At 51.4% G+C, this 14,140-nt stretch overlaps 1 protein-coding gene across 1 annotated transcript in view; it reads left to right on the forward strand.

Annotated features, from left to right (window-relative positions):
- LRP1 (LDL receptor protein 1) overlaps positions 1 to 14,140 on the forward strand; it is a 704,914-nt gene that overhangs the window by 399,454 nt on the left and 291,320 nt on the right. Inside the window, exons 39-40 of the mRNA XM_069324493.1 lie at positions 1,273 to 1,500; positions 5,381 to 5,533. Coding sequence (XP_069180594.1) covers positions 1,273 to 1,500; positions 5,381 to 5,533 — 381 coding nt within the window. The remainder of the gene's footprint in view (positions 1 to 1,272; positions 1,501 to 5,380; positions 5,534 to 14,140) is intronic.

The following is a 14,140-nucleotide window of genomic DNA, read 5'->3' on the forward strand; positions in this document are numbered from 1 at the left end:
CCCTTGCACTGACAGTTACCTTCTCTGGCATGTTCGGGAGTACACACCTGAGAGGCCACGCCATTGGGGTGAAGAGCTTCACCTAGGGCAATTCAAGGGGTTTAGATTCTCTGTTTGAGCCCTTGGCTGGGGAGATTTTGTTGTGCTTGGATCTACTGGGATTTTCGTTGGATGTTTTGGCTGCATTTGGTGTCTGTTGTTCTGGTGAGCAGCCCAGGTATGAGGGGTGTCGTGTTTGGTTAGCAGCCTTCAGGACCTGGTAATCTCCTTCCCAAGTGTGAGCTTGAAGGGTGCTCAGCGTCTTTGCCACCTGATGATGATCAATCTTTCTACCTCTGCCGTGCTGCCAGTTGGGTCTGTATCACACATGACTCTGAATCCTGTGAGGTTTGCTCTCACTGGGTCTCTTTCCTTACTAATTCACCTTTGAAGCTTTTCAAGCTTTTCAAGAAGTTTGGAAGCTTTTCAGTCAGCTGCCGCTTTGAGAGCAAGGTTTGCTTGGATTAGGCATTTACGGCTTGTTGATTGGCTGGATGCCACAGAGTTTGTCCCTTTGGTGTTTAGGGACCCAAAATTGGATATGTATCTGTGACATCCACCTGGACTAGGTTCATGCCTTATCTTTCTTCCCCTGTGGATGTGGGTTGCCCTGTTTCTGGCCTTTTTCTCGCTGGTTCCAGCTCTGAAGCATCCAAAGGTTACAGAGTCGGGTCAGGATTTAACTTGGGGTGTAGCTTGGCCTTCTGCAGAGGTATTCCAATTCTTTACATCGGTGGAACCAGTTGAGCTTTTTGTGTCCGCCAAGGTTTTTGGGTCTTCACAACCATTTGACTCATCTTATCAGCTGATGTCGGTCAGGAAGGGAGGGAGTCGGTCAGGAAGGGAGGGAGTCGGTCAGGAAGGGAGGGAGTCGGTCAGGAAGGGAGGGAGTCGGTCAGGAAGAGAGGGAGGGAGGGAGGGAGGGAGGGAGAAGTGTTGAGTGTGTCACCAGATGTGACTCACCCAGAAAATGGTGTTCTATTACATTCAACGCTGGTGAGGATGATTGTAACAATTTCCTGCACTCTGTGCGTCTTTGAAGGGGGCGCCATGTTTTGGTCTCTGGTTCCCAGTAGGCTTTGAATGACTTGCAAGGGGTGATGTGACTTGTAAGTGTGGAGATGTCTCAGTATGACTAACCACATGCAACCACTGTGGCTTTCCACTAGAAAGAGGCATTTCATAACATTCAGAGCTGGGTTTTTATCTTATTTTCTTATCTTTCTTCCTCAGTAAGACGTACATGTCGCGAAGGATACTTTGCGTGTGGCAATGGACCGTGTGTTCCACAGGAAGCTGTATGCAACCGACATGCTAACTGTCCCAACTTCCGAGACGAGAATGACTGTGACTGCAAGGAAGATGAGATCAAGTGTGAAACTTCAGGTCTGTGCATTGCTGCAAATCTAAAGTGTGATAATGATCCGGATTGCCCTGATGCAAGTGATGAAATGGGATGTGGTGAGTAGATTTGTATTACCATATTTGTCAGCATATAAGCACTCATTTTAGAAGGATATTTTGTAGTAAAACACTTCTAGTATGTTTATCATATATTTATTGAAGGCTAATTTCAAGTAGTTTTGTAGGGAAAAACATCATTTTGTGCATGTAAACACAATATATACTCATTTGGTGGCAGACCAAAAATGTGTTCTCTATCCTCTAGAAAATATCTAGAGGGAGGGAGGGAATCGGTCAGGGAGGGAGGGAGGATGTCAGTCAGGAAGGGAGGGAGGGAGTTGGCTAGAAAGGGAGGGAGGGAGGGAGGGAGTCGGTCAGGGAGGGAGGGAGGGAGTCGGTCATGAAGGGAAGGAAGGAGGGAGTCAGCCAGGGAGGGAGGGAGTCGGTCATGAAGGGAAGGAGGGAGGGAGTCGGTCATGAAGGGAAGGAGGGAGGGAGGGAAGGAGTCGGCCAGGAAGGAAGGGAAGGAAGGAGTCAGTCAGGAAGGGAGGGGGGGTGTCAGGAAAGGAGGGAGGGAGGGAGTCTGTCAGGAAGGGAGGGAGGGAGTCTGTCAGGAAGGGAGGGAGGGAGTCAGGAAGGGAGGGAGGGAAGGAGGGAGAAGTGTTAAGTGTGTCACCAGATGTGACTCGCTTAAGCTTACCGAAGGAAGGTGGCATTGGAGGTGTTGCAAGAATTATATTGTTTTCTTATTGCTGTGGAGAGCTAGTTACGAATATTAACCCTTTAACTGCACAACGTGCCTGCAGGCCCACGTCTGGGGGGGCGCTACGTGCCTCCAGGTATTTGTATTTTTCACATTCCATTCAAAACTCCCGCGGCTACATGGGGTTCACATCAGCTTCCTCAGTGCTCTTGTAAACAGACGCCATCTTTAAAAAAAATCGTAATCCACATTCCCGGGTGTGAGAGCCTCAGTAGTGAGTGAGCAACCAAGGCCGGCGCACGCAGCATGAGCTCACAGCACTGCTGTTCAGCTTGTGACCACAGCATCGCCTAATAATGTCAAAATATATATATAACTTGTATTATTTAGCCATGATAGTATTACAGAAGAGCCTGAGTGTGATAATGACTGTGTACAATGTTCAAATATTAGTGATTCAATACTGTTCACGATGTTCACAGCGCTAGCCACAGCACCACAGCATTATTTCGTCCATCTAGGAATCTTCAACGACTTCTTAGGTTCCTTTACAAAATAAACTTGTGGTCAGTTATGTATTTACAGGTTTTAGTGACCAGTATTGTGATAACAGCAGGATTGTGGTGATAATAAGCACTGTGCGTAGTATTGTGGGAGGAGGAATTGTGGTGAGAGAGCAGAAGACACAATACCGGCTTACTTGCATAGTTCTGGTGAATAAAATATGTAGATAGGTATACATAACATATGTAAATAGTGTAATACAAACAATAACAGTATAGTGGGAGGAGCCAATGTTGGCGAGTAAGATGTAGGAGGAATGAGGGATAGACTGGATGTTGGAGGAGTAAGGGATAGACTGGATGTTGGAGGAGTGAGGGTGTGGCAGCTGACACTCGCGGAGTTCTGAGTGTGTTCATGGTGAATGTATATAGTGTGTGATAGTGTATAGTGTGTAAATAGACTGTATATATACATAAATTAACATAACATTTCCTGCCCGAAACGCTTTGCGTAATAGTGGCTTTAGGCATTGTATGTACTAGCCCTATCTATTAACCCAACAAACTTTGTAAAATCTCTTTATGTATGTACCTTACCTAAATAAAAATTATTATTATTATTATTATTATAATACAATGGAAATATGTGCCGGATATGTGTACACATGTGTCATGCACGTAACACAGTGTTACGGACATTACGAATGTTCTACTGCCATAATATAGTGTACTTGTTCATTATACATAGGATTGGCATGTAAAAGCATATAAAATGTATTTGGAACTTTGCGCAGAAAAGGAACAAAAATATATTCGCGGCAACTCGCACATCCTGCCCCGAGCACCCTACCGGCCCCGGGGGCGTACGCCATGGGCGACCAGGGAATGATGACGTCATGCATGAACTTACGGACCCCATAGCAGCCAAAGTACTTACAATTTCGACCTTCTGTTACTATACCCTTACTCAGGGAAGGGTTTTTGGCACTTTAAAAACAGAAAATAATTTTTTCCAGAGATTTTATTTCCTGCGTACTGGGGGGAGGGGGGAGTATCATATTTGGAGGCCGCACAGTTAAGGGGTTAAATAACACACTATAATATTTGAACAGTACAGTATTTGGTTTGCTATTTATTCAATTAAATATTTACAAGAAACTAAAATGGGATTTAACAGAACTTAAAGGCGCATATGTTAAAATCATCGTACAGCGTGTCAACACCCCACATGTTGACACACGTGGAGGGGAGTTGGGAAGGCTAGCATGAGGTGGGGGGAGGGGGTGACCGAGGAGGAGATTACAGACGTGTGATCTGCCTCTTTCCAGTCTCGCCCACCCACCCACCTGCCCACCTTCCTGCACGCCCACCTGCCTGCATGCCCACCTCCCCACCTGCCTGCATGCCCACGTCCCCACCTGCCTGCATGCCCACCTCCCCACCTGCCTGCATGCCCACCTCCCCACCTGCCTGCATGCCCACCTCCCCACCTGCCTGCATGCCCACCTCCCCACCTGCCTGCATGCCCACCTCCCCACCTGCCTGCATGCCCACCTCCCCACCTTCCTGCATGCCCACCTCCCCACCTGCCTGCATGCCCACCTCCCCACCTGCCTGCATGCCCACCTCCCCACCTGCCTGCATGCCCACCTCCCCACCTGCCTGCATGCCCACCTCCCCACCTGCCTGCATGTCCGCCCACCCACCTGCCTGCTCACCCACCCACCTGTTCACCCACCTGCCTGCACGCCCACCTCCCCACCTGCCTGCATGCCCACCTCCCCACCTGCCTGCATGCCCACCTCCCCACCTGCCTGCATGCCCACCTCCCCACCTTCCTGCATGCCCACCTCCCCACCTGCCTGCATGCCCACCTCCCCACCTGCCTGCATGCCCACCTCCCCACCTGCCTGCATGCCCACCTCCCCACCTGCCTGCATGCCCACCTCCCCACCTGCCTGCTCACCCACCCACCTGTTCACCCACCTGCCTGCATGCCCACCTCCCCACCTGCCTGCATGTCTGCCCACCCACCTGCCTGCTCACCCACCCACCTGTTCACCCACCTGCCTGCATGCCCACCTCCCCACCTGCCTGCATGCCCACCTCCCCACCTGCCTGCTCACCCACCCACCTGTTCACCCACCTGCCTGCATGCCCACCTCCCCACCTGCCTGCTCACCCACCCACCTGTTCACCCACCTGCCTGCATGCCCACCTCCCCACCTGCCTGCATGTCTGCCCACCCACCTGCCTGCTCACCCACCCACCTGTTCACCCACCTGCCTGCATGCCCACCTCCCCACCTGCCTGCATGCCCACCTCCCCACCTGCCTGCATGTCCGCCCACCCACCTGCCTGCTCACCCACCCACCTGTTCACCCACCTGCCTGCACGCCCACCAACCCACCCACCCATGTGTTGAAGGAGAGGACAAACAGAAAGATAGCTTAACAAGTCTACTAAAGATGTTGTAGAAGAGAACAGACAGAAAGATAGCTTAACAAGTCTACTAAAGATGTTGTAGAAGAGAACAGACAGAAAGATAGCTTAACAAGTCTACTAAAGATGTTGTAGAAGAGAACAGACAGAAAGATAGCTTAACAATTGACTTGATTATGGCCCCAGACGGACCAAAAAGTTGTCGTCTCTTCATCTTCTGATGTGTGGTTTGGTCATTATAGCTTAACAAATCAGCTAGACATATGTAAAAGTCAAAAACATGTTTCAGAGAAACGTGACTGCACCGCTGTTCTCTGGGATGGCTTCAATAGCTCTGAGCTCATCAACTGTGCCAACACTACTAACTGCATTCATCCTAAGTGGATTTGTGATGGAGGTAATGACTGCTGGGACAACTCGGATGAGCAGAACTGTGCCACAGGTAAGCTTTGTGTATAAATCTTTGTTAACATGCATTTACGTTTTGGTTACACTTGTTTTAAAGTTGGAATAACATATTATTAAGTTGCGATGACACTAAAATGTGTCAATCATACTCCGGCAATAAATGTTCTGGTGTTAAACGGGTCATCTGATTGTTATTCATAAACATTTGTATATTCCTCACTCTCATTTATAAGCTATTATAATTACCGGGTGCACTTTTATTTTTGCATCTATTCGCTAGAAAATTAATTTGCGTACATTTTGAGAGCCAATTTACAGATATAGTATAACCCAACAAATAATTTAGAAAATATAAAATGATTGTAAACATTTTAAACATTGCTGAGTGGGACCTGCTGAGCCTGCTATGTTGACAGTCGTGAACGAGTGGAGAGGAGGATAATCATTTATAAATACACTTTTCTTTTTGCATCTATTCTCTAGTAAATTTATGTATGAACATTTAAAAAAAAAATTAATTATAAGACAACAAATTAGTTAGAAAATTTATAATGATTGTATATATTTTTCACATCGCTGAGCGACCCATGAACATTTTGGGAAACTCGGAACATTTACCATCAGGAAAATGTGCAGAGGCTGAACTACAAAACTGCTAACAGCTGTTATGTAGAATGAACCTATGCACCAAATGTCTGTTAGGAAGTTTTACATATGCAATGCACTAATCCATACATGTATTAACCCTTAAACTGTGCACATTGTATACCGTATATACAATTTGAATAACTGTCACCAAACCGCGCACATCATATATATACAATTGAGGGTGCCTGCGTATGATTTAAATGTCCTGCGGCTACATGAGGTTCACATCAGCTTCCTTTGAACTCTAGTAAACAGACGCCATCTTGGAAAAAAATCGTTGGTAAATTTCAACGCATGCTTGTTCGTCGCATCCTTCCTCGTGATGTCGGCCAGGTGCAGCTTCACGTGTAGGTTTCCTCCCTTTCAACATCCCTGATGGCCGAGGATTTGTGTGCCATGGGCATTTGGCTTCAGTCTTGCACTTCCTTTTCCCTGCTGGAGCTATCTTTGGACTGGTTGAGGAGGATGTGGGATGTGGAGGAGCTGAGTTCCGGGCCCGTATTCAATGTGCTTGCCACAGCAGCTCGGGCGTCGGCTGCATTGTTGAAGTTGCATGCGCTGATTCTGAGGGAGACGGTGTCTCTGTGCTTTGCTTCTCACTTCGCAGTGTGTCCACTCTTTGGAATCCGCTTGGCCTCTGGCTCTTAGATTTTCATCCCCGTTTGTCCGTTGCTGTTTGCAGAGTCTGCGGGGGTGCATTTTCTGCAGGCAGCTTCATCTAGTTGCCGGCCTATGTTGGGCTTGTTGGTTCTCCAGGGGGGCCATGGTGGTAATGCTCAGAAAGGTCGTGCCAGGGCTCGGGGTTCCTTTAGTCGGCATAATCCAGTAGTGCCAGATTCGGGGCCGGCCCCTCCTGCGGAGCCATCGGCGTCTGGTCGGCACAGAGATCATTCTGAGTGTTGGTCGGGCTCTTGTAAGGGTTGTTGGCCCTTTCGCGGTTCGCCCAGTTGATGGGGCAGCAGAGGGGATGCTTGTGCCGTTTGCTCTCGCCTGGTCCCACGATACGTGGGCGTTTCTGGTCATTTCCTCTGGCCTGCGATGGCTTTGGGTCTTTCCTCCTCCTTTAGGGGAAATTGGGGCTGGCAGGGCAGGCCTCTTCCCCTACGCTCTGTCAAGCCATCCCGGAGTGGGTTCGCTTGGGAGTTGTCAAAATGACAGCATCCCTCAGGTGGGTTTCTCTCTTGGTTGTTTCAGGACTGTCATCTTATGCCGAATACAGTACTGACACCTCGTATCGTGCGGCGCTGACGGAGCCGCTACAGCTTGTGTTTGCATTGGATATCACTTCTGCTACATTTTGCAAGCTTTCTCGGGCGTTGTTTCACCTCTGGCCTGCTCATACATCACCTGAGCAGTCCTGGTTGTTGGACCGGGTGCTCTCTTTTCTCTCTCTCTTCTCCTCGGTTAGTGGTGGCCCCCTTGGTTCAGGATTGTTTTTCTAAGGCTCCTTTCTTGTTGGCATTTGCCTCTGGGGTCGGGTTGGGAAGCTTCATGCTCTCTTCCGGCGCAGGGGTTTTTGCTATTTCGGTCCTGGTGGTCATTTTGTTCGTTTGCAGTCATCTCCTTCTTTTCTGGAAAGAATGAGTCTGCTGCTTTCCTAAGTGGTCCTTGGGTTGTTGATGCTTGGTTGGTTCGGCCGAGGTGCATCATTTTTTAAAGTTAAATTTTGCCCCGAGGAGCGAGTTTATTGGGCAGGGCCCAATAAATACCGCCATAGCAGCATGTACAACACTCCCCAATAGGAAGAAAACCCCCTGGGTTGTTCATCCTGTCACTTGTACCCAGACACAGCTGGGACTTGCTTAACTGTCTAAAGTGAACAGCTCTTCAAACAAGAAGATTAACATCTGTCAACCCTTAAAAGCTTACGTTATCTTGTGGGTGCAAAATGGGGGAATCTTTTAAGAACAGTATCAATATTTGACAAATAGTGTTTTCCTAACTCAAACATTGTGGGGTTTATTATTCTACACATATTTCTAATGTCTCTCAGGTGTTCACATTCACGTAGATAGTGGTCAAGGCGGTGTCCATCACTCACCACAGATTCTGCAACTTCGCTGATCAACTGTTGTTTCCATTCCATATCTCCATGGATATTTGTATCCAAGACGGATTCTCTCTATTACTGATTCTCTCTCGTGTCCACCTCCTCTTCATCCATAATGATTGGGATTGCCAGCTGCAACCATGTTGTACCATCGTACAGATTCACTGGTTTGTGCTTCTATCCTCCTTTCCTCAGTTACCTTGTCACGGTGATGTTGCCTGACAATACCTCTAATTTGTAGTAGAGTCTTGGGGTATGAAGTATTCAATATGGTCTCCTTCAGCGCCTTCAGCAGCCAGCACATCTGCTCGTTTATTCCCACATATTCCAACATGGGAGGGGATCCACAGAAACTTGATGACTCTTCCCTGATTGGTAAGTACTCTCACAGCTCTCTTAATTTCAGCAACTATTGCAAGATTTTCTGCCCGATTTTTACTTAGGCCTTGCAGTGCTGCTTTTAAATCAGGGTGCGTCATGTTTTGTGTCTAGTTGCGGCTCTCTGGTGTTATCTGTGCGCCATGGCTTCGGTGGCCGGGGGTGCATCATGTGTTGTGTCCGGTTGCAGCTCTCCACCGGTATCTGTGTGCCATGGCTTCGATAGCTGGGGACACACTTTGGGTTGACCTGGTTTCCCTTCTTCCATGTTCCAGGGTGCGGGTCTTCCAGGTCGTCCACAGGGTTATCAGGTTTGGCGAGCCTGCAGTCTATCCTTGTGCCCACGACATTCGTAAGTTTGCTGCGTTGGCTGCCGTCTTTGGTAACATGTCTTGGGTTGACATTCGGGCCTGGGATTTTTGGAGGTCAAACAGGGTCCTAGCCGCTCGTTACCTTGTCATTGTCCCTGGACCTAGTAGGGCCTGTGTTGCATTGGGTTGGCGGTTGCAGCCAGTTGTCTCGACTTCGCGTTGAGGAGTGAGGACCGACCACTTCCCGGTTAAGTCCCTGTGTTTTTCCATGTCTATGGGTAGTTAGCCCTGGGGAGCCGACAGAGCCCCCCCCCCCCAGAGATTCTCCCTGGCATCCCTCCCTCCCCTCCAGTTGGCGGTGTTTTTCATGTGTTTTTGACATCCAGCCTAAGAATTGACAGTTGGATCGCCAGCACGAGAGAGTGGGGGGGTCCCTCTTCTCCCTCCCGGGGAGGGGGTGGGTTGTGCAGACAGCGGCACGGCAATGTGGTGACATCATGCTAGTTTGCTTGTTTTCATTTGAGGAGTTCTGTTCACTCATTCGGTTCTTTTTAGCAATATTTTCACCAGAATAGGGGTTTGTTTTGGGGCGCTTACTTTTCTGTGTGCCTGAGCCAGTCGATGGCAGACATAGAATGCTAATATATCCATATCAGCCTGGATAGCTTCAAAAAATCTCCGGGTCTCACCCAGAAAATGGCGTTTCATTACATTCAACACTGTTTTTTCTGGGGAAGAGCCCCTAAGGCTCCCCGGAGCTTACTAGGCTGATATGCTAATGTCAGACTTTGGCATCAGTCACGTGTATGGAGTTCTTATGGGCCTACCGGAGACCACGAGCCAGAACCTGGCCCCCTCTAGAGAGACAAGGGGAGCAGTGGCCTATAGAAACCCCTGTGTAATTGGAAGCATTCTAATGTCTGCCATCGACTGGGTTAGGCACCCAGAAAGGTAGGCGTCCCAAAACAAACTGGTGAAAATTGCAACCAAAAACCGAACAAGTGGATAGAACTCCCCAAACAAAAACAAGCAAACTAGTATGATGTCACCCATTGTTACACCGCTGTCTGTGCAGCCTCCCCTCCCCGGAAGAGGGAAGAAGTAGCCTCAGACCTACCGCGCCAGCGATCCACACCCCAGTTCTTGAGGCTGATGCTATCGGCTCGGTTATGTTCTCTGGCTCCAGTATTTTTTCGGCACTGTGCCTTGTGTGTGGCTGCTGTACTCCAGGGGTGTGAGAGCCAGGAGTTATTCCTCAGTACTTGGGCTGCATGCGCCTAGGGTTCCCTTCCCTAGGTGCTTTGTAAGTACTGCCCTTGGAGCTTGGGGTTACCTTCCACAAGTTCCTTGGGGTCTGCCTTTGTGTGTCCGTTTTACTGCTCAGTTTCTTGGTCGCCCTTTGGGTACTTGGGTGTTTTGTCTCCCTAGTTTACCTTAGGGTAAGAGGCAGTTTTTGCACTGGTAAGGGGCACAGGGTGCTGTGCAGCTAGTTGTCACCTATCACAGCGACCGGCTCTGTTCCTTGGAGTACGTTGACCTCTTGCGGGGTTTTGTTTTTCTTTTTCTTTTTGCCTTGGGGAGGGGGGTTCTGCCCAATTTGCCACTGGTGTTTGGCCTCACCCTGATACTTGGTGGTGCCCCCCTGCTTGGTCCCCGTGCGTGTACACATCCCTGGGGTTCAGCTTTAGACAGTTTGTTTGATAGTTTTGGGCGCCGGTTAGCAGTACCCTGCCTGGGTTTACCTGAGCGCGAGTCCTCTTCAAGTAAACACTCAAGACCCTGGGAATCCCCTAGGGGATGCATGGGTCTGAGGGATGTGACCCCCAGGGTCCTCCCCTCGCTTCGTGCGAGTTTGAGGGTTGTTCGGTCCCCTTGTCTCAGGGCGACCCCAACTGTTTTTGCCTCCGTCATGTAGCCTGTTGGGTCGGTGACACTTTAGACCCTGAGTCCTGTGAGTATTGTTGCTTGCTGGTGACTCAATTTACCCAATCTGTGGATGATCATCTTCGGGTACAGGCTGCACAGGAGTTACATTCTAGGTTTCGGTTGTTGCAATGCGCTAGGTTGGTTGCTCACCCGGATGCCCCGCAGCTGCCCCGCTTTGCCAATAGGGACCTGGACTTGGGGGTGGGGTAGCTTCAACCCTGGTTCAGGTCGCACCTCCTGGTCCTTCCCTTCCTGTTGTTTGTTCTGGTCCCCCTTTCTCCTGCTTCCGGCCCCGAAACGTCTGAGAGTTTCGGAGTTGGGGCAGGGGTTAGTTGTTCTTGAGACTCGGGCAGCCTCAGGGGACGCCCCTTCCAGTGTGGCAACAGAGACATTTGAGTCTCCTCCCCTGGCCGAAGCCTCTGGATCTGACCAGTGGGCCTCATTCTATCCAGCTTCTACGGCTGCGCCGGTCTTGTCTAGTGGGGTCGGTGCTTAAGGGAAGGACTCGGTCCCGGGTCCTGCGGGGGACTACCCTGGGGCTGGGGAGGGGCTGACTTGGGGGCCTTGGGCTCTGCTGGACCCTGCCTGAGTTTTTCTACCCTCTGAGTGGGGCTTACTGTTACAATGAGTGGGGTTTCTTTTCCCCCCCTCTGCGTACGAGTTGGATTTGGTGTCTGCCCCTCCCCTGGTTCGGTTCCGTATTCCCCCGGGCGCTTTGGTTTCGCCTTTCCGGAGGTTTTCGGCTTATTGCATCCACCCTGCTGCGGTGCGGGCAGCCCTTGCGGCAAACCTCCTACATGACCTGAATTATGCCTCGGTAATGGATCCCTCGGCTTTCAAGTTTGGGATTTCGTTCCCGTTCTGGCTCCGTTACGAGGTTCCGGAGTTGTCCTGGTTGGCGGACTGTCCTGTCTTTACCTTGGAGGCTTGGCACTCCTTCTGCCGTTCCCACACGCTTGAGTGGCGGGAGGTTTCAACGATGCTTCAGGTTTTCCTGGTGGGTGACCTTGATCACCTCAATGAGTGCTTGTTTGCTCCTGCCCTTTCCTGGGATGTTGGTGTCGTTCAGCTCGATGTGCAGGTTCCCTCCCTCTCCACGGCGGAGGACTTGCACGCTCGGGGCCTTTTGGTTGCGGCCTTACGCTTCTTTTTCCTCCAGAAGCTGTGTTCCGACTGGCTCACGGAGGATGTGGGAGGGTGCTTGGGGCTGTTCCTGGGTCTGGCGCCTTGGCTCGGTGGCTCGCTTGTTGGCTGCCTTGCCGAAGCTTTTTGCGCCGATCTTGCGGGATGCAGTGGCCCTGTTTCATGCCTCCCGAGTCACATGTCGGCAGACGGTGCTTGCCTCCTCTGTGGAATTCGCTTGGACCTTGGCTCTTAGGATGTCTTCCCCTTTTTGCCTCTATTGTTTGAGGCTTCTGCCATTGCGCAGTTTATTCAGGCTGCTTCGGCTTCTTGCCGTCCTATGTTGGACTTGCTGGTTCTCTGGGGGTCCTGTGGTGAGCCTTCCCGGAAGGGTCGTGCCAAGGCTCGAGGTTCCTCTCATCGTGGTAGGCCACTGGTTTCAGGTTCAGGTTCGGCTCTCCTTCGGACCCACCTTCGTCTGGTCAGTGCAATGTTTGCTCTGTGTGAGGTTCTGGGTCTCGTAAGGAGCACCGGCCTTTTCATGGTTCGTCCCATTCACGGGACGATGGGGGGGAGGCTTCCGCAGTTCGCTCACACCTGGTCCCATGATTTGTGGGTGTTTCGGGTCGTTTCGCACGGCCTCCGGTGGCGTTGGGTGGCCGCTCCCCCTGCGGGGGGTTTGGGGCTGGCAGGGCAGGCTTCTTCCCCTGCATTCTGTCAGGTCATCTTGGAGTGGGTTCGCTTGGGCGTGGTCGAAATGACGACGTTCCTCAGATGGGTTTCCCGTCTGTTTCCAGTCCCAAAACAGGGTTTCCAGTCCCAATGAACCCCTGGGTTCATTGCCCCTCCTTTCAGATGACCACACTGTTCCAGGTTCGGCTCCTGTTGGAGACGGGCGCTTGGATGGTGTCCCTGAACCTCCAGGACACTTATTGGCACGTCCCGATTCATTCGGGGTTCAGTGACTGGCTTGGTTTTGTTGTGGGGCTTCTTGTTTACCGCTTTCGTTGTCTCCCGTTCGGGTTGAACCTGGCACCTCTCATTTTCACGTGCCTCACGCGGGTCGTGGTGACCCGTCTGTGTCTGTTAGGTGTTCGGGTGTTGGCCTACCTCGACGACTGGCTGGTTTGGGCTCCCAGCCAGTTCGCATGTCTGCTGGTCAGGAATCTGGTTCTTTCTCAGCTTGCCGGGCTCGGGTTCTTGGTGAATTGGAGGAAGTCCCATCTGGTTCCCTCCCAGGTTCGCATCTGGCTGGGCCATGTGTGGGATTCTCGGACCACTTCCTTGTCTCTTCCTCCGGAGTTTCTTCTGCAGCTGCGGTCCCACATGTGCCTGTTTCTGGGGGGGCTCCCGGGTCCCACCCGACCCTGTGGGTTGCTCGAGGGTCTGTGTGGGAGCCTGAACTTCGTGATGCTGGTCTACCCGCCGGGTCGGGGTTTGGCTTCGTCGGCTGTTGTGTTTCCTTCGGGGACATCCCTTCCGCCTCTCTCGCGATCGCTGTGTTCGGACTCCGGGGGCTTTACGTCGGATGCTGCATCGCCGGCTTCCTCTTCAGGTTTTTTGGGGTTCCAGGCCGGCCAGAGTCGGTGGGGTCTGTCTTTCCGTCGAACCCACAGCACTGTGCGGGAGTTCGCGGTGGTGTGGTTTGTTCTTCAGAGGAATCGAGTCGCCCACAGGTCAACGATCCAGCTCCATTCAGACTGCTCCCCGGTGGTTCATTGTCTGAACCAGGGGGGTTCGATGCGGTCCTAGGCTCCTTGGCGCTGGTCGCTTCGGATGACTCGTCTGCTGAGTTCCCAGGGTTTGGCTCTCCTGGCAGTTTATGTGCGGGGGAGTGTCCAACGTCTTGGTCGATGGCCTGTCTCGTTTCGTTCCCCTCTCCACAGAATGGACGGTCAACGCCGACTCCTTCCGTTGGCTTTGCCAGATGTTCGGACGCCCCGAGGTGGACCTCTTCATGTCGGCATGGTCGTGGCGCCTTCCCCTGTATGTGGCGATCTTTCCTGATTGCGAGGTCGTCGGGGTCAATGCCTTTGGGCAGGACTGGCCGAGGTGGGGGTTCCTGTACCTCTTTCCCCTGGTTCAGCTGTTGCTCCAGGTCCTGACTTGCTTGGAGACTTACCAGGGGATAGTTGTCCTCTTGGCCCCTTGGTGGCCGGCCCAGCTGTGATTTCAGGCGTTGCTTGCCCAGTGTCCGAACCTGGAG

Source organism: Procambarus clarkii, chromosome 14, assembly GCF_040958095.1.
Source record: "Procambarus clarkii isolate CNS0578487 chromosome 14, FALCON_Pclarkii_2.0, whole genome shotgun sequence".
NCBI classification, from domain to species: Eukaryota; Metazoa; Arthropoda; class Malacostraca; order Decapoda; family Cambaridae; genus Procambarus; species Procambarus clarkii.